The sequence below is a fragment of the Poecilia reticulata genome, chromosome 16, assembly GCF_904066995.2.
Source record: "Poecilia reticulata chromosome 16, P_reticulata-male-v2, whole genome shotgun sequence".
NCBI lineage: Eukaryota > Metazoa > Chordata > Actinopteri > Cyprinodontiformes > Poeciliidae > Poecilia > Poecilia reticulata.
Window position 1 is genome coordinate 5,995,762 of NC_088845.1, and position 18,111 is coordinate 6,013,872.

General features: G+C 39.0%; 2 protein-coding genes across 3 annotated transcripts in view; both read right to left on the bottom strand.

Annotated features, from left to right (window-relative positions):
- The window catches only part of vwde (von Willebrand factor D and EGF domains), a 28,720-nt gene extending 19,414 nt beyond the window's left edge, over positions 1–9,306 (bottom strand). Inside the window, exons 1-10 of one of the 2 annotated variants that reach the window (XM_081597159.1) lie at positions 8,789–9,306; positions 7,035–7,225; positions 6,286–6,517; positions 4,734–4,811; positions 3,324–3,553; positions 2,995–3,084; positions 2,586–2,733; positions 929–1,143; positions 465–538; positions 78–357 (exon numbers count right to left, since the gene is read on the bottom strand). In XM_081597159.1, coding sequence (XP_081453285.1) covers positions 78–357; positions 465–538; positions 929–1,143; positions 2,586–2,733; positions 2,995–3,084; positions 3,324–3,553; positions 4,734–4,811; positions 6,286–6,517; positions 7,035–7,225; positions 8,789–8,867 — 1,617 coding nt within the window. In that variant the 5' untranslated portion in view covers positions 8,868–9,306. The remainder of the gene's footprint in view (positions 1–77; positions 358–464; positions 539–928; positions 1,144–2,585; positions 2,734–2,994; positions 3,085–3,323; positions 3,554–4,733; positions 4,812–6,285; positions 6,518–7,034; positions 7,226–8,788) is intronic. The other variant, XM_008430958.3, reaches the window with a different exon arrangement.
- Positions 9,307–16,264: 6,958 nt separating this feature from the next.
- LOC103477686 (kallikrein-4-like) lies at positions 16,265–18,111 on the bottom strand. Its single transcript, XM_008430952.2, has 6 exons — positions 18,006–18,111; positions 17,558–17,750; positions 17,290–17,475; positions 16,931–16,992; positions 16,705–16,829; positions 16,265–16,615 (listed from the first exon to the last, which is right to left on the bottom strand). Exons 1-6 carry the CDS (start codon positions 18,040–18,042, stop codon positions 16,466–16,468), a joined length of 753 nt encoding a protein of 250 aa, XP_008429174.1. The 5' UTR covers positions 18,043–18,111; the 3' UTR covers positions 16,265–16,465.

The following is an 18,111-nucleotide window of genomic DNA, read 5'->3' on the forward strand; positions in this document are numbered from 1 at the left end:
AAAAACGTAAAAATAAAATTATACAATAGTAGATTTCCAGTATTATTCATGATGAAATGCGGCTGCTGTTGACTCACAGTGACTTTGCGTCCTTGGTAGGACTCACTGATCCGAAAGCCGCTCTTTACTCGTTTAGCGTTTGTGCTCTTCACAGACAGACGGGGCTTCGTCTCGCCCATCTCGCCGTCACACATGTCGAAGGCTACAACGTCGCCGCCGTCCCACGCCGCAAATCCACACACGCAGGAGGCGGCGTGCACCAGGCTGCCACATTCCCACTGACGGACATGGACCTCAAAGGGCCAAAGGTCACTCTTGTAAAGAACAAAGGTGCCTATTTGATAATTCTCGTAGTGTCTGGGAAAACAACAAGATTTGTTTTCAGCAAACTCTGAACTAACAATACAAACAACAATACTATGAAATCCTTCTAATTATTACAATAGATGGTTAAAATTAAGTACCTGCCGTCAAAAGTGATCATGTGGGGGTCCGTGAAGGAGTAGCAATAAGCTGGGGGAACATCAGTAATAGTTATCTGGAAATAAAGAGTCATTTTGATTCCTTCATTTAAAGGTTATTTGTTTAATTATTTAATTTAACCTTTATTTTTACGGTTTATCTCACCGTGAATTATGTTGCTAGGTAACGAGCTAAATACTAAAAAAACATTAACTTATATTTAAGAAAATGACTAGATGCTTCTAATTTCAATTAGTTCTTGAATTTCAGATGTAATTCAAATTAGATCTGATAAAACTTGTTAAACAAGTAAATTAATAAACACTGCAACAGAAACTTGGCTCAATTAAATAAGCTGATGAGTATAGGGATTAAGAAAAGATAATAAGAAAGTAATAAATAAGTAATAAACTGGATTTAAGATTAGAAAAGCCAACTAAATGGATTCAAAGCTCGATGTGTTCACCTGAACAGGTTCTGGCGAGTATCCGTTCCAGAGAAAGTTCTGCGTGACGACGGGTTTCACAGAGATCTGACTGATCCGTTCACCGTCTTTGATAAAGTCCGTGTTGGGACTGAAGTGGACCAGAACCCGGCTACAGACCCGGCCGCTGCAGTGACCCCGAGATAAAGCCACTTTACAAGATGACAGAGACAAATCTGCACCCAGCAAATCCTCATCTGTGGAAAAAGGATGCGATGTTGGTTTGAAAAGATTTGAAAGGCTGTTTAAGAAAGAGGCTAATTCTGCAACCAGAATTGTGTTAGGGCGAACATTGGAAAAAATCAGATTTTAATAAACTGTGAAAATGTGCAAAAATGTTTTATTTATTCAACTAACAAAATGTTAAAGAGTTAAAATGCATTTGCACCTCTGGTACGGAGGCACAAAAGGCTCTAAAATACAGTGAATGGTTCTTTTTCTGCGGTAGTCTGATAGAAACTTTCAGCTAATTTAAGTTCATTTATTTAATGAGTTTAATGCTAAGAAATGAAGCCTTTTTCAAATTCACTTCACTTATTTAAGTTGATCAAACTGTCCTTGACATTTATTCCATCCATTTTCTTTACATCCTTGTCCCTCAGTGGGGTCGGGAGGGTTGCTGGTTCCTCTCCAGCTAACGTTCCGGGTGAGAGGCGGGGTCACCCTGGACAGGTCGCCAGTCTGTCCCAGGGCAACACAGAGACACACAGGACACACAACCATGCACACACACACACTCACACCTAGGGGCAATTTAGACAGATCAATTAACATGACAGTCATGTTTTTGGACTGTGGGAGGAAACTGGAGTACCTGGAGAAAACCCACGCATGCACAGGGAGAACATGCAAACTCCATGCAGAAAGACCGGGGACGGGAATCGAACCCAGAACCTTCTTGCTGCAAGGCAACAGCTCTACCAACTGCACCACTGTGCAGCCCGACATTTATTCCTTGAGAACAAATATAACATGAAGCAGAGCTCATTTTCTCTTATCCACTCTTCAAGATGGAAAAGAGAGGAGCACATATTGAGGACAAGATGAGGGTTTGTCTTTGTAAGTCAGGAAATGGCGTGAGCCAAAAATACATAAATCCATTCACATAAAATTTGCTGTTCTAATTTATTACGATTCAGAATCGATATAAAATGTTCCAAAATTGATTTTGAAAAATAAAACAAATCCACTGAGCCTTCATAAATTTATGCAACCAACTCTGCAATTTTTTGCACTAATATTTGGGAGTTTATTGCAGATTTTTCTCAAAAGGTTTTAGAAACTTTCTTACTTGTACTAAACAGCTTCCTCAGCCTTAATTAATGTTAGATTATGGTCCATGATCTATACGGTGAGTAATAAAAAGTCACATTTACCTTAATAAATAAGCGCAAATATTTCCAGATTCCAGATATTTAAAAAAAATTAAAAATATTCCACAAACACTTGGATTTTTATTGCAAAAAAATCACAAAATCCTGGAGGGATTGAAAAGATGTTCAATATTTAATTTTAAGGATTCATTTACATTTTATCAGTTTGGGATCAAGTTTTATCAATACATTCATGATCTTGACTTGGCCCAAAGCGAAAATGAGTTAAACCCTGACCGATAGCCATTAGTTTTTTTGGTCTTTACCTTCACTGCTTGTGCTGAGCTGCAGAGATAAAACGCACTTCTCTGCAGAAGAGAAAGAACCGTCCGGACATGGAACCGGAACCGAGCTCTCAACCAGAAGCCGATGCCGCCTCCCGTTCTCAGACACTCGGCTAACTTCTGGTTTTAACTGCACAAAGAGAAAACAGCAAGATTTTTATTATGGACCAACATATTTGATTTATTAAAAATATCAACAGGAGATTTTAAAATTATGCTACCTATCGTTACCTAAATCATTATTTTGCCAAAAGTGATTTTAGCAAAAATTTCTTTGGGCCATTATTTTAGCAAGGTGACTAAATGTAGTTAATAAATTATGTAGTTAAAATTTACTTTGCATTCGGATTCATCATGTTATATATGAACATGCGTAATAAGAGACATATACCTTTATTCCAGCGAAAAACTCCTGACTTTCTACGGGAGCGCCTCGAATATCTGGTGACTCCAACAAGAAACTGAAGCTGGAGCAGTAAATCTAACAAACAAGTAGAAACACAGTCATTTCAGTAAAATGTATTTTCTTAAGCATCTTAATCATATTAGTATCATTCGTGTTTTTTGGCGCAGATTGGCTGGACACCCAACAACACAAGATAAGGAAGATAGATTCAGCAGTGGTGCCAAAATGGTTTCCACTTATTAAGGAGTATTTGGTGTTTGAACAATTTCAGCCATAAGTGAGGAAGATGGAGTAAACGCAGCCCAGAGTCCCACCCTGTCCCCCAGTCGGAGGTTGAAGCCATCCAGCTCAATGAGGGCGGAGGTGTGGATGGTGGCCTCCTGCCTGAGCTCCTCCTTCCTGCCCTCAGGTGAGAGGCGCGACCAGGCCACCACAAAACCCACAGAGCTGCTGGAGCTGCTGTCAAAGCTGCACCTCAGGTACATGGTGTGACCTTTCACCTCTGAGACAATCACAGGCACAGAGGGAGCGGGAGGTGGCTCAGCTGGGAACAGAGAGAAACAAGATTACTGAGTGTAACAGTACAAACTGTACAGTTACTGAGTGCAGTAATCAGTAACTACAGTTTGATCCAACTATGTATCCATCTATGAATATTTGGATACCATGTATTCAGAGTTGAATACATGGTATCCAACTAATGAATACATGGTATCCAACTAATGAATACATGGTATCCAACTAATGAATACATGGTATCCAACTAATGAATACATGGTATCCAACTAATGGATACATAGTATCATTAGTTGGATATCATGTATTCAGAGTTGAATATATAGTATCCAACTAATGAATATGTATCCATATGGATACTATGTATGATATGGATACATAGTATAATTAGTTGGATACTATGTATTCATTAGTTGGATACATAGTATCCAACTAATATGATACTATGTATACTATAGTATACATAGTATCATATGGATACTATGTATACTATGTATACTATAGTATACATAGTATCCATATGATACTATGTATACTATACATAGTATCATATGGATACTATGTACCTGAGGTACACCATGTACCTCAGGTACATGGTGTAATGATAATATGTCTCCATAGTATACATAGTATCCATATGATACTATGTATACTATGGAGACATAGTATCATTAGTTGGATACTATGCATTCAGAGTTGAATACATGGTATCCAACTAATGAATACTAGTTGGATAGTATTCAAGTATAGTTGAATAAATAGTATCCAACTATGTATCATATTTCTATCCAAGTATCCAAAGTCGGATCCAACTTTGTAATTTTTTTCAGTGTTTGATGAGACATATCTCCAGCTTTGGAGATATGTTGCCAGAATTTTACCGTACAAATAAATTTGACATAAATTAGAGATGATTTCTTACAGTGTAGTTTTTATCTTGTTTTAAGCAAATAATTTATTAATATTGATTTTAAAAATCACCAGTTCCACTGGTAAATTATTTAATTTACAAGAAGACGTTTTCCCCACGATGCATGTGAAATAATCTGCCAGAGGCACCAGTGCTTAATTTTTACCACTATTAAGTAATTATTTTCTTAAAACAAGCTCCAATATCTTGCTGAAAAGTTACTTGTAAGGTTTTTTTTTTGCGTTTAGTGAATCAACAACAGTTAACTGCATAGCAGGCACAGCAGTAAGGCTCTTACTTTTACATAATCCACCGGCGTTCACCTCATCAGGACCACAGAGGAAAGAAGGCATTGTGGGTAAATTTTCTGTCATCTCTGCAAAACAGAAATTCAAGAAAACAAAACAAAAATTTACATGCCATTTTTTTAGGTTTTTACTTCTACTTTAAATCCTCCTCTCACTGAAATTACCCCGCTGCTTGGATTAACACTTGATCTGGAACAAACATCCAGAAAACTACAAAACAGCCAAAACACTGATTTCCTTTAAATAAGTTTCAACATGGATTGATTCCAGTCTGGATTGCGACTTTTTAATCCCTCCTCTTCATTTTGTCACTGTAATGTAATGTTTATTTTTTGTTCGTTCACAGTGTTATGTTTTTATATTTTAAAGCACTTGTTGCTGGAATGTGTTATAGAAAAAACTTATGATTCACTGTTATGTTTAAATGTTATTTATTCAAATGAAGGAGACAAACACAGTCTGAGCCAACAGTTTAACACATTCTCAAAAGAAACTGTCAAACACAATGCAAAAAACAACAACAAAAAAACCATTTTGCCAAACATTTTCCCATGTTTCACAGACACAACAAACACTGAATCATCCAGATTTCACAGCAGATTCATGTCAGCAGCAAATAAAACAGATTGCAGCCTCTCAATGTGTGAGTGATAATGAGAATTATTGTTTTTCCTTTTTATATTGGCTTTGTTTATTTGTTTCCTGATTTAAACCTCATGGAGGGAAAAGCTGCAAACACAATACTGTTACACCAATAATCCAAAGTTATGATAAATGTTATGTCTGTGCATAAATAACACTCACAAAAAGTACATCTGATGTCGTCCTTCAGAATCAGATTTATACTCCTGGTAAAGAAGTTTAAATGTTTGAATTAGTAACCATGTTAATGCAGTACAGTTTTCCAAAATGATTTTTTTTTCTACATTTTAATTAGTAGTGGCAATAGATTTGCAGGCTGCTGCACGTATCGAAACACTGGAGAAACATATTTATTACTAGGAGCTGGGCAGAGTGTGCATGACCGATTCCAATAAATGCATCAACAAACACTTTTAAAGGAGCAGTTTTATGTATTTTAATTGAGCATATACTGCCATTTTATAGCACAATCAAGTAACTGTATTAGCTTCAGTTATAAAAATGCTGTTTATTTCAAATATGACTTAAAAGGAATTTGACTTTGTAATTTAACACTTTGTTATCGGGCTCTTTAAAAACTCCAGCTGTTTCTGAAACTCCGCCTCCAGGGAGTCATCACAACATGGCTCCTCTATTAACCCTTCAATAATGTCTTTACTGAGAAATAGCTCTTATAATGAGCTCAGCAGATGTGCAGTTTCGCCAGGTTTTTGCTAATTGCTGCTGGCTAGTTTGAAGGAGCAGGTGAGGGCAGCTCTGTAATACTGAAACTTAGAAACTGTAGCTCTGTAGATTCAAACCTATTTTGACAATTTCTACAGCCTTAAATAAGCAAACAATATATATGAGAACTGTTTTTTAGAAAACACAGAACAGAACCTATGTCCTGTTTGTATTTACCTTGTGCACAGTAGCCCATGCATCCTGGTGTGGGCTGCAGCAGGTACACATAGAAATCTCCACAGCTCCGGACGGTGACCGGGATGCGGAACATGCAGCAGTCTTTGCTGCCGCTCTGAAAGATCTTCCAGGCAGCACAGGCCGTCAGCTGCTTGACCTCCAGTGACCCCGGGAGGGTCTCACCGTCTCCCAGAGACAACCACACCGGAGCCTGGGTCCCACAGTGGTTTACCTGGATCACACAGGTGTGAGGAAATACATCTTTACAATGCAGCTACAGAGCGCACATTTTAAGCAACATGCTAGGTTGCTGTTTATAAACCAACTTACTAATAGGTTCATTTTCTGTGTATACAGCAATATTTGATATTTTTTATCATTTTTCTAGAGTTTGTGTGTTTCACAATGTGCAGCACTTTGAACTGCCATGTTGATGAAATGTGCAGTACAAATAATTTTGATTGATTGAGGGGCGTGGCCAGCACCAGCTTATTTGAATTTAAAGTGACAAGAAGCCTCAAAACGTCTCATTCTGAAAAGCAGAACTGATTAGACTAAAATCTCATTTTCTAAGAATGAACAAGTTTTATTTTAACCCATAAACCTATTTTAACCTGTTCAAGCAAGCACAATAAAGCACCTTTAACATATTATTTTCCTTCATATTTAAAGTTCTCTGCAGTCACTGGTCAACACACACAATATAATTCCTTTCTAAACATCCCACTCAAAAACAAAAAAACTTTTACCTCCACACACTGTGTGGGCATTCTGGCACGCTTGTCAAAAATCTGAAACTGGTACCAGCCTGGAGTGAGTGAGTGGTCGCAGATGATGTCCTGCGGCGCTGACTGCTGCAGGCTGCTGGAGCTGAAGGTGGTGCTGCGGTGGGGGTTCTGGAGGACCATGTGGCCGCCAGGCAAACACTCCGGTGGGAGCCCTGCAACAACAGCCAGACACTCCCTGTAAAAACTGGAGGTCTAAGACTGCAAGAACAAGTGATAAAGTATTTATGGAACGTTTCTGTCAGCCCAAATGTTGAGCTGTAAAGTTAAATATGGGGAAGTTTTAATGGACTGAGGAATAAAACATTACAGACAAAATATGATATTGTCTTCTCTAATCCTCGAGGCTGAACTACAATAGTGATGCGTGAATATAGCTCATATAAGAAGAGGGACATTTGCTGGTAAATGTTGTGCTTTGTGACTGATCCTCCAAACAATAAAGCTGAAATGAACTTGCTTCTTAGCAAAAAGACAAAAAATCTCACACAAAATAAATGATTTTGTAAGACTGATGAAATTTTATCAAGTTAAACCATCTTAATAAATTAGGTTGGCTCAACTTAATTGGATTCTATACACAATTGAATAAATAAACTAAACAAACAACAAATAAATGTGAATTACTGGAAATTAAATTAAATAATTCACAATGTGCAAGAATAAACGGCTCTCACCTGTTTATTTTATTCACATTATGAAGTTAAAATAACTACTTATTTTACTTTAGAATAATTTCTTGTTTCAAACTGCATGAACAAAATTTCTGATCTGATAATACATTTTATTAAACATCACAATGAATTTAGCTCAAGAACATTTAGTGTGAACAGGACATTAAAATAAACATTTGTCTTAATAAAACACCAGAGTCAAATCAATGTAATGGACTCCCATCTCAGGACACAAAAACACGCCACTAAGCAACCTGGGAAATAGTTCCCACTCCTGTTTTTTTTCTACTTTCAGTTTTTAAAGTTCTATTAGGATTTATTTGTTCAACCCTACTAGAGTTGAATAAACTAAATTTTTAGGCTAACACTTCTTACTGCTGTAAGTTTATCTTTCACAAACTCACACATTTAGGTTCAAAATCTAAAACTCTTGACTTAAAGAGTAGAAGAAAGTAGACAGAACTAAATGCAGATCCAATGTTTTACAGTGAACCAGCAACAGGAAGTCTCAGAGACTACTTCCTGTGAAGGCTTTCTGACAGTGAAGGAGGACCAAAATAATTGGCTTCAACATAGATTGATGATGGGAGGCGTTAAGGTGAAATAAAATGCTAAATAAATACATATTTTTCTAGTATATATTTTAAAATAGCTGCTAGGTTTTGTAGTCTGTTAAATGGAGGCATGCAGAAAACTACACTTTAAACACTAAAATAGGACAAAGCCATCTCATAAGTAACTTTTCTGCAAAATATAACAGTTTGTTTAGAGTCACTAATTTATAATTGGCATGTTTATTTGACTTATGACATGGGAGAATGTCTTGTTCTAAATCAAATAACCTGCCGAAGGAACTAGCATTTTTCCTCACCAATATTAAGGCATTGTTGACTTAAAACAATGACTTAAAACATTATTGTAACCCTTCCTTCATTTCGCTGAAAAGTTATTTGTAAGCTAGTTTTGTCTTATTTGCATTGTAAACTAAACAGAAAGTTACTTGATAAGATTTTGTGTGTTTTCAGTGAAGAAGTGAAAACCTACCTGTCTGAGCCTGCATTGCGTTTGGTAGTGAAAATACGGCGCAGAGAAAAAGTCTGATGAGAAAACGCAGCTTCGTCATTCTGTCACCGCGTGACTTTACCACCGATCAGCGCGAGCTCCGTGTTTGGATCAATAAAGTCACGAACTCCGCCGAGTTTTCTCCCCCACAACGTTTGTCTCCTGTTTCACTTGGTTTTAATCGATTTAGTCCTGGAGAGCAGAAGCTGTCCGATGATTCGCGCAGGAGGACTGCGCGTTAGGAGGAGCGTTGGTCTCCGCTCCCTGGCTGAAACAGATAAATAGTTGTGCACAACACACACACACACACATTCATTCTCACATTTCCTCACACTCATTTGTAAAACATTTTATTTCAAATCTGTAAAATTAAGATTGTTTCCCCTTTTTTCTGTTATCTAGACCTAAATTTGCATCTAATATTTACCAAAAATCTTAAATTTTTGGTAAGTTTTGTTTTACCAAAATTTTTTTCAGTCTTTAAACTACAATTATCTGCAAGTTAACGTCTGCACAACAATTGGAGCAACCGGAAATTTAGCAAACCTGCTAAAGTGATTCAGAATGAATGATTCCTCTTCATGTCGGTGAACGTGTCACCATAATGAAAAGTCCTGACGCAACGACAGTAACATTAGGGAATGCTGAGAGAAACTGACCAGACACACAGACGTTTCCCAAAAAAAATAAATAAATCAATAAAGGCAAAAATAATGACTACTACCATATTTTTTGGACTATAAACTGGTACTTTTTCTACGCTTCGAACCATGCGGCTTATAGCCCGGTGCGGCTTTTCTTTACTGTGCCAACATTTAAATTACTCATTATTAAATCTACTTAAGTAAAGTACAGATACACAAAAATTGTACACAAGTACAGTAACGAAGTACTTGTTACTTCCCACCACTGCTCTGCTGATACAAGTGGGTTCTGGTAGTATTATGACTGTATTCTTGTGCTTGAAAATAAGAATCTCTTATCCTGGCCACTGACATTTTTGTTTTCTCTGTTAAACTTCTCCGTCTCTCCTCTAGATAGATATATTTCAAAACATCCGCGCTTGTATCCTTCGCTTCCTTTTTTTGTTGTTTTTTTCTTCTGCTCCGTTTACAACAGCGCTGTGGCTACTTCTACTGGCTTGAACAGGCAGGCTGCTGATTACTTTGAACACTGCTGCCACCTAGTGACCAAAGGCTTGTTTATCAGTTAACATAAATAAAGACAATTATAAAATTCTGCTTCTCGCGACCCTCACTAACTCTGACAAGTTATCAGTCCAGCAGGTTTTCAAGTTAGCTAATCAACCATGATGTAGTTGTAACATGTGGAACCACCAGGGGTCGCCCCCCACATAGTGAGCTCCCATAAAAGGGAAGCTGTCAGGCTGGGGGCCAATTGTCAATCTCCTCTGTGCTCGTCCAGGTGTGTTGGCCCACGCGTTTGTGATCAGGTTTGTGTGTGTTGTTTTTTGTTGTAAAGACAAAACTCTTTTAATTTGATTATACTAAGTCAGTGTTTGTGGTGTTTTTATATAGGGCCACACTTCATGTTTTGAGCTGACGATTGCTCTACCTAGGCGTGCGGTTGATCGACGCTGCAGGTAGGCGTTGTATATTTTTTAACTGGATTGAATTGCATGTTTTTTATTTCAAAGATTTAATAGGCGTTTGGTAATTTTTGTTTTTTGTTTTTTTGCAGTTGTCGCTGCACCCTGCTGTTCTTTTAGAGTTTGATTTTTTTTCTCCATTGTTATTCATTTATTTTGTTTATCTATTGTTTTTGCAAATACACATCCTCTTATTTTGTAATAATAAATTTTGCCCCTTTTATACTGGTTGTTTTTAATTGTACTGTAAGTGGCCGTAACATAGTAATCACAAAATAAAGATCAAGCGAAGAAAAAGTAGAAAACTAAGAGCGGTAAGAAAAGATTTTTGAGGCGTTCAGTTTCTAACCAAAGTAACCTGCTTTAGCCATAATGTTAGTTAAACCTGTGTAAAATATTTAAAAATATTTTTAAAAATATTAATTTATTTTGAGATTATTGGTTTTTAGATTCGAATTATTTTAAGATGCATAACTGCAATATTCATTAAATAAGATGAATCTAATGTTGGTTGTTTTTAGGTCTTAGGGTAGAGTTTTTTTTCGTGGGGATGATGGACGCAGTTTATATCAATCCCACTATATTTGTTAACAATGTCACTGTATTAGGGGTGTGCTGCACCAATGACTAGTTGATTCTTTATGCTGCACTATTTGTCCACTATTTGCAATCACGAGACAAAACTAGGTTTTTCAAGAAAATGAAAAAAGATCAACTATGTGAGCTCCTCAGACAACTCAAATTGTGTAAAAATTTTAATAATTCATCAAAGGGAAACTACAAACTTCAGCAAAGACTACCGGAAAAGCATATAGACTCTATATTATAGAGACTGTAGATTGCCGTAGTCCGGAATCCGACTCTTGTCCTGTGGTTTGTTTGTCTCTCTCCCCTAAAATCCAACTTTCATATAATTTTCTTTGTTTCTTCCACTTTCTATGGTAAATATCACAATAGTTTTAATATATCATCATTCTTACATGATTATTGAACAGCCAATCACATTTGTTATCTGGGGTCATGGGAGCTACTACAGCCTATCTGCTAGGCATATTAGCCCTCGGCTAATATGAGCTGCAGGAGCCACCTACCATGAGACAAGCTGAGGAAAAAAAACGTTTATGTATGATATAAACTATGGAACTGATCAGGTTGATGGTGAGCTGATGGTCCAGGTCTAGAACCTTAAAAAGATGCCACTTCTGTTTTGCCTTATCAATGCCTAGCACCAGCACATTAGCTGCAGGAGGTCTTGTCTGAGACGGAGATGAAGGGTATCATAAGGAAGTCTATTAGTGAATATGCCTCTCCGCTTATTATGGAGTGGAAAAAGTCTGGTTACGTGATCATATGCACTGACTGGTGTGTTACTTCACTAGCAAGGACCACGCCACAAAATATAGATTTAACGATTTATTGAAGATAGGAAGAAGGGAGGGATGAAGGGATATATGAAATGAATGAAGTCGGACGAGGAGAATGCTGGTGGGCTTGGGGAGTGAAGACTTGAGTGGGGACTGTCTTTTGAGATAAACACATCTTATGTATATCCCGGTCCACTTAGGATCCCCAAAAGAGTCAGATATTAAATGGAGCTGAGGAGAGAGTGGGCTTGAAATAAATCTTTAAGGTTATTGCGAATATATGAATGATAAGCTTGCGAAGACCAGCGTCCCAGACTTTGGATCGTGTGATCTGAGATGCCCTGACTAGATGCGGGCGAGGCTGCTCCGATGCGGAACGAATGAGTGGAGTAATGATCGGGTGATATGCCTGACTTTGATAAGACCTGGCAGAAATGATGAGAGAACCAAAACCGAGAAGCTTGTTTACCTGGTTCAGAAATAAAGAGAGGATCATGAGGAGAAGCATTAGCGGCAGATCGGGACTGGACGTAATTGAAGATGGTCTCGTACGGACTGAGAAAGGAATCGAGGCGAAAAAGGCAAATGGGACAAGAGATAGCGAGTTGGTCAGTCTTGCTTCTCTGCAGAGTAAATTTCATGGTGTCGTGGCTGTGGATGGAAATATTGGAAAGGTGAGGGTGAATGAGGGGATTTATGGATGGAGGACGTTGGAGCGAATTCGAAACAGCGGAGGAAGCCAAAAGCATGCAAGGAGCTAAGCTGCTGAGGATTAAGTCTTGAGACGCTCGGTGAAGATCAGGTAATGGAGGATTCAGTTGAATATGGTCGAGGAATATGGAGTAACCTGTGTGGAACGTGCTTCTGAATCTGGGGCCAAGAGTCTGAATTTCTGGAAAGAAAAACAAGAAAGAGTGTGAGCAATGCGGTTTTTTGATCCGGGAATGTGGGCAGCTTGAATGAGAAACTGATGTTGGGCGAAAACTAAAGTAAGTCTGTACATGAATTGCATGATTTCTGAGGAGCGAGAACGGTCTTTATTAATAATTTCTACGACTGCCGTGTTGTCTGAATGAATGAGGATGGACTTTTTAGACCATTTGTGACCCCAAAGGATCGCATTGAAGACGATGGGGTAAAGCTCGAAAAGTGCAGAAGAAGGAGAGCTCGAGGCGTTCTGGAGAGACTTAAATTCGAGTGGCCATTTGTTGGCGAGCCATTTTCATCTATAATAACCGCCAAAACTGGTTGAAGGAGCTGCATCGGTAAAGAGTTGAATGTCTTGGGGGTAGGTGAGGAAATCGTTGTAGAAGAAAGAAATTCTTTTCCAGGATGAAAGAAAATAATGCCACAGACGTATTTCTATTTTGCAGGAGTGATCGATAATGAGAGAACCGTGAAGAGAGAGGACGCTGGCTGCTTTAGACAGGAGATGAGAAATGAAGGATTTACCCTGTGGAATGATGCGAACAGTGTAGTTCAGATGGCCGAGAAGAGAAAGCAGCTGTTGTTTAGAACATTTGTCGGCGAGTAAGAAATTAGACAATAATAAGGTGATTCGATTGATCTTTTCAGATGATAGGGAAGCTTGAAAGGGTGAAGAGTCTAGGGCAGTGGTTCTTAACCTGGGTTCGATCGAACCCCAGGGGTTCGATGAGTCGGCCTCAGGGGTTCGGCGGAGCCTCTGCCGCGGAGGTAAAGACACACTTGTGTAAAGTCGTGATGACGCGCCCCGCTTTGCCATCACTTGCTCCAGAGGATCACGTTACATTGCTTAGCCAATCAGAGCTGCGGAGGAGCCCTGATTGAAGGAGTTCCACTCTCAGCATGGATTTGAACTTGTGTCTTTAATTGCTTCAGCAAAGCTCACAGTTTTTACCAAATTCTATAGTCTAAATCTGCTCCTTAGTCGCATCTTTTCGGGGTTGCTACTGCCTCTAGTGGTGTGGGGGTGGTTACACAGCTAATATAATTACATTACTAAATCAGAATATCGCAAATTATTTTGTGTGTCCGGGGGTACGGGGGGTTGGAATAAGAAGGGTTCGGTGAATGCGCATATGCAACTGGGGGTTTCAGTACCTCAAAAAAGGTTAAGAACCACTGGTCTAGGGTGATGCCTAGGAACTCTAAAGAGGTGCACGGACCGACAGTTTTCTCCTCTGAGAGGGGAACTCCCAGCTGGGAAAAAGCTTGAGTTAGGGCATTAAGACCACAACAAGGAGGAGAAGATGGAGGAGTAACTACCAGGAAGTCATCAAGAAGGTGTATGACATAAGGGAGTTTGTAGGTATTGATAAGAATCCAGCAAAGGGCTTCAGACAGGGAATCGAAAATTTTGGGGCTTCTATGGCACCCGAACGTGAGGCGGACAGTGAAGTAAAAAGCACCTTTCCAAACTACGCTGAAGAAGCGCCAGAAAGGTAGTGAGAGGTAGTGGTAGGAAAGAGGTTAGAGGGGAGTGAAGAAGGGAATGAGGAAGGAAATCCTGAGGCGCTATACTGAGCTAGATTCACCGCAACTTGAGAAGAACCAGAGATCATAGTGTTTAGAGGTGGTAAGAGCTGAAGAAGTTATGGGGGGTGAAGAAATGAATAAGAGGGAGGGATTTGAGGAGTCTGTGAAGACAACGATGAGATTGCAGAAGATAAAAGCTGAGAGAAATAGGCTAGGCAGGGTGTATTTGGTGGACGTTGTAATACGAACTGTCTCCCACAAGGGGGAGCTGTCGCTGGGTGTGGGGCCTCAATTGCATGGGCCCGATGACGTCGCCTGAAATGGAGGAGGAAGAGGATGCTGGAGAAAAACCCGGAAGCCTGGGGTATTTGTATGATGGTAGGGCTGGCGTTTGCTGAAGACCTGAGGAGGAGAGCAATTGAAAGAGCCTTAATTTATTATCAGAGCAACTGAAGGGGATTCCTTTTTCTTTCAAGGAGCGATGGAGGCGAGGGACAGTCCAGGATTTGAGAAGCTGGTGAGTTGAAACATTTGGAGAGGGCCATGGAGACGAAGCCTGGTTGGTGTTCTGGAGCTGCGGCATTTGGGAATGGCATCTGGGACCGGGAGAACAAGGTTGACGGCTGGATCCACGACGTATCCCTCAGCCATGGGGTTGATGTGACGTCGATGGATGGGTCAGGGTTTGAGGGTCGAAGATCACTGTACGAAGGTGTTTGGAGCCGGAGGCTTGTCTTGCGACCTGGGGAGGAGAGATTGAGGCAGCTGGAGAAGGGTCGAAGAGGTCGTCCGAGTCCGAGTGGTTGGGCTGGAGAGTTAGAGTGTCTTCTATTGTAAGTAGATCCGAATCTTGGTAAGTCTGCGGTGAAAATAGATGATTTGACAAAACAATGTGACAGATGTGGAACGGTTCTTGAGCGGGGTATATATATGGGCTGCTTAGAAAATTAGAGGTGTGGTTTGAGGCGTGGTCTTGCTCCCGAACCTATGTTAACACGTTAACTCCATATTGTTGCAGTGAAATAAAACCTCTATTTTGTACTGGTACTGAATGTCTTGCACTGTTTTTCATTTTGCGTAATGGAACTAAATGTCCTTCGTAAAAGAAACTATGAATCTTGTGATTTTATAGACAAGAAATGTTACAAGAAATTGATAAGGAACACCGTTATGGACAAAAGGAATCTGTATTTTTTCTGTTTTATCTGCTTACATGCACACGGATGATGTTTGTTAAGTATGAAGAATAAAATGAATGACAGTCACTACTCTAGAAAAAGTTTGTATCATTTAATGAAAGTATAATGAAATATTCCCTGGTTGTAAATAAATAAGGTCAGATTGTTAATTAATACTATTATTTGGATGGTGATTATTGAATTATTAAGACCATCATATTTGATGATGCAAACCTTCTTTCCTGTTTAATTTGATGTAATATTGTCAGTGAAAAACATTGTAGCAATAAAGTACTTGATGATATATTTTTGCAGCACTAACATCTTTTTACTTTTTCCAGATGTCACTGTAAAAATGCATTAACTGTAAAAGAACATTTTTTTACGATAATTTTTATGTTAAATGTGTGGCAACAATTAGTTAGTTTTACCTGTTATTTTCTTAGAACTTCTTTCATTCCAGACTTTGACTTTAATAGATTTTGAATTATTGAACATTTTAATTTCCTTTGTATCTTTATTAAAAATTATATGTTTAAATGATTTAGGATTTCAACATAAGTTAGTTGTTGTATTATGTGACTTCTGTTTCATTATTTTTGTGCACAGCTCTTTGGTCTTGTTGGAGTTTAAAGTTCTCTAGAAATAAATCAGGAATAGTAACTCCAGAGCTGCAGAGTTTAGATGCTGCATGTTCAGTTCTGATATAAAAGAGAAAAAGTTAAAATAAATGACTTCTGGTGTTCATCTTCATGTGATTTAAAACTCGCCACATTTTCAGACTCAGTTCAGGGAAAATATCAACTGAACAAACTGAACCATGAATATAAAGACGATCAGCCAGGAAATGTTTCTTTTTTATGCATTTATTGATTTATTGTTCATTTCTGAGACAGAGAAACATCCATTAGGGAGATCAAGGTTAGGTGAGAAAAAACGAAACTTTTGATTTATTCTGATTCAACAAACGTGGATCAAACTGATCAAGATACAATAATGAAATTATATTGGAAAGAACATTTTGATGAAAATTATATTTTATGAGTTTGTTTTATTGAGGCCCAATTACTGTTTTTATCCACTCAATGTATCCACACACATCAGCGATTGAAACTGGTCTCTGACATGCTTGCCCCGGTACAACTGGAGTAATCACACCATAAATCATGTTGTTGAACACCACAGCTGAACCAACATCACCCTGTAGAAAAACATATGTCCATATATTTTTGTTGTAAAACAGAAAAGTCTTCTAATCACTGCAGAGAGATATTGAAGAAACAAACTTACATGACATGCATCTTTGTTCGGTGCTGCAGCAGAGAATGTATGGCCATATACCGGCAGGAAGTGGGAATCCTCAACAACTTTCATGTTGACACACTGAAGACGTGTTGCAGTAGCAGCATTGGGTACTGTAGAGAAACATGAGAATCATAAACGTGTTCTTCACTCAAACTTCTCTGTAGAGACAGAAACAAAGATTGTATTCTCATAACTTCAATATTTCTCTCACATCGTCGATTATTGGGGCCGGTTGTTGTTGCTCCCTCTCCTGCCAACTGAACAATATCATCTCTAAAACATAATTAGAATAAAATGTAAAAATACAGATAACAATGTAGAAATTGTAATGTTATGAAGAACAGTGGCCGAACAGGAAATGAAGGACTTCATCCACTGACAAAGGAGTGTCGTCCTCCAGTCCTCAATGTCCTGTGTCCTTTACATGTGTCTCTGGTCCAACACACCTGAGCTAAACAGGTTCTGGTTCTGCTGGCGGCCTGATTACCTGACTCAGGTGTGCTGAAGCAGAGGCAGCAGGACTGGAAGCAGAAAACCTGAAGTCATGTTTTTGATCAGAGAAAGACTTACCTTTTAGGGCGTTTACTGCAGTCTGGTAGCCGAGCAAGTGGGACATCTCTTACTCGTCTTTCAACCATCACCAACATGATGTCATGTTTCCAGCCTTCTGGAGCATAATCCACTTTAAGTTCTAGGGTTCTGAAACTCGTCTCTTTAGCAGCCGGTGGATGAATGTTGAACTTTGCTATATTAATCCTGCAGAAAAGGTTAGATTATAATGAACACACAGAAAACCTGATTATTTGCAGATTAAACTGTGTTAATGCCTGTTTCTTACCACCCTGTCCCCGACTCCCAGCAGGTATCTGTAGTCAGGATCCACTTAGGGTGGATCAGAGATCCTCCACAAAACCTCCGATGAGTACCATTGCTCATCAGCAGCCGAACATGATAACCCCGCTCCGTGTCAGCACAGTTATGACCTCCAATGATTCTCTTCTGCAGAGAAACAGCTGAATTCACTGAAACACCTGGAGAAGAAAAAGGAGGACTTTACTCAGAAACTAGGTACAAACATGGCCCCTGGAACAGAAAAAGGAAAAACAGTTAAAGATTAAAAAGCGTCACAGTTCATATGCAAAAAAAGTTTAAATCTGAAACAGAATCAGAGGGAAGTTTGAGAATCACAGAGAGCAGCCTCCCTGGAACCAGAGGAAGTGTCCCCCATGTGACCATTTTCCACAGTGTGTCCAGTTTCCCCAGTGTGTCCAGTGTTTCTGACTCACCCAGCCCCAACAGCAGCAGAACCTTCAGCAGAGCCATTGCTGGTCCAGCTTTCTGTGAATGTCTGCAGTCCTGCAGCAGCTTTTAAACTATGTTCACGACTTCCTG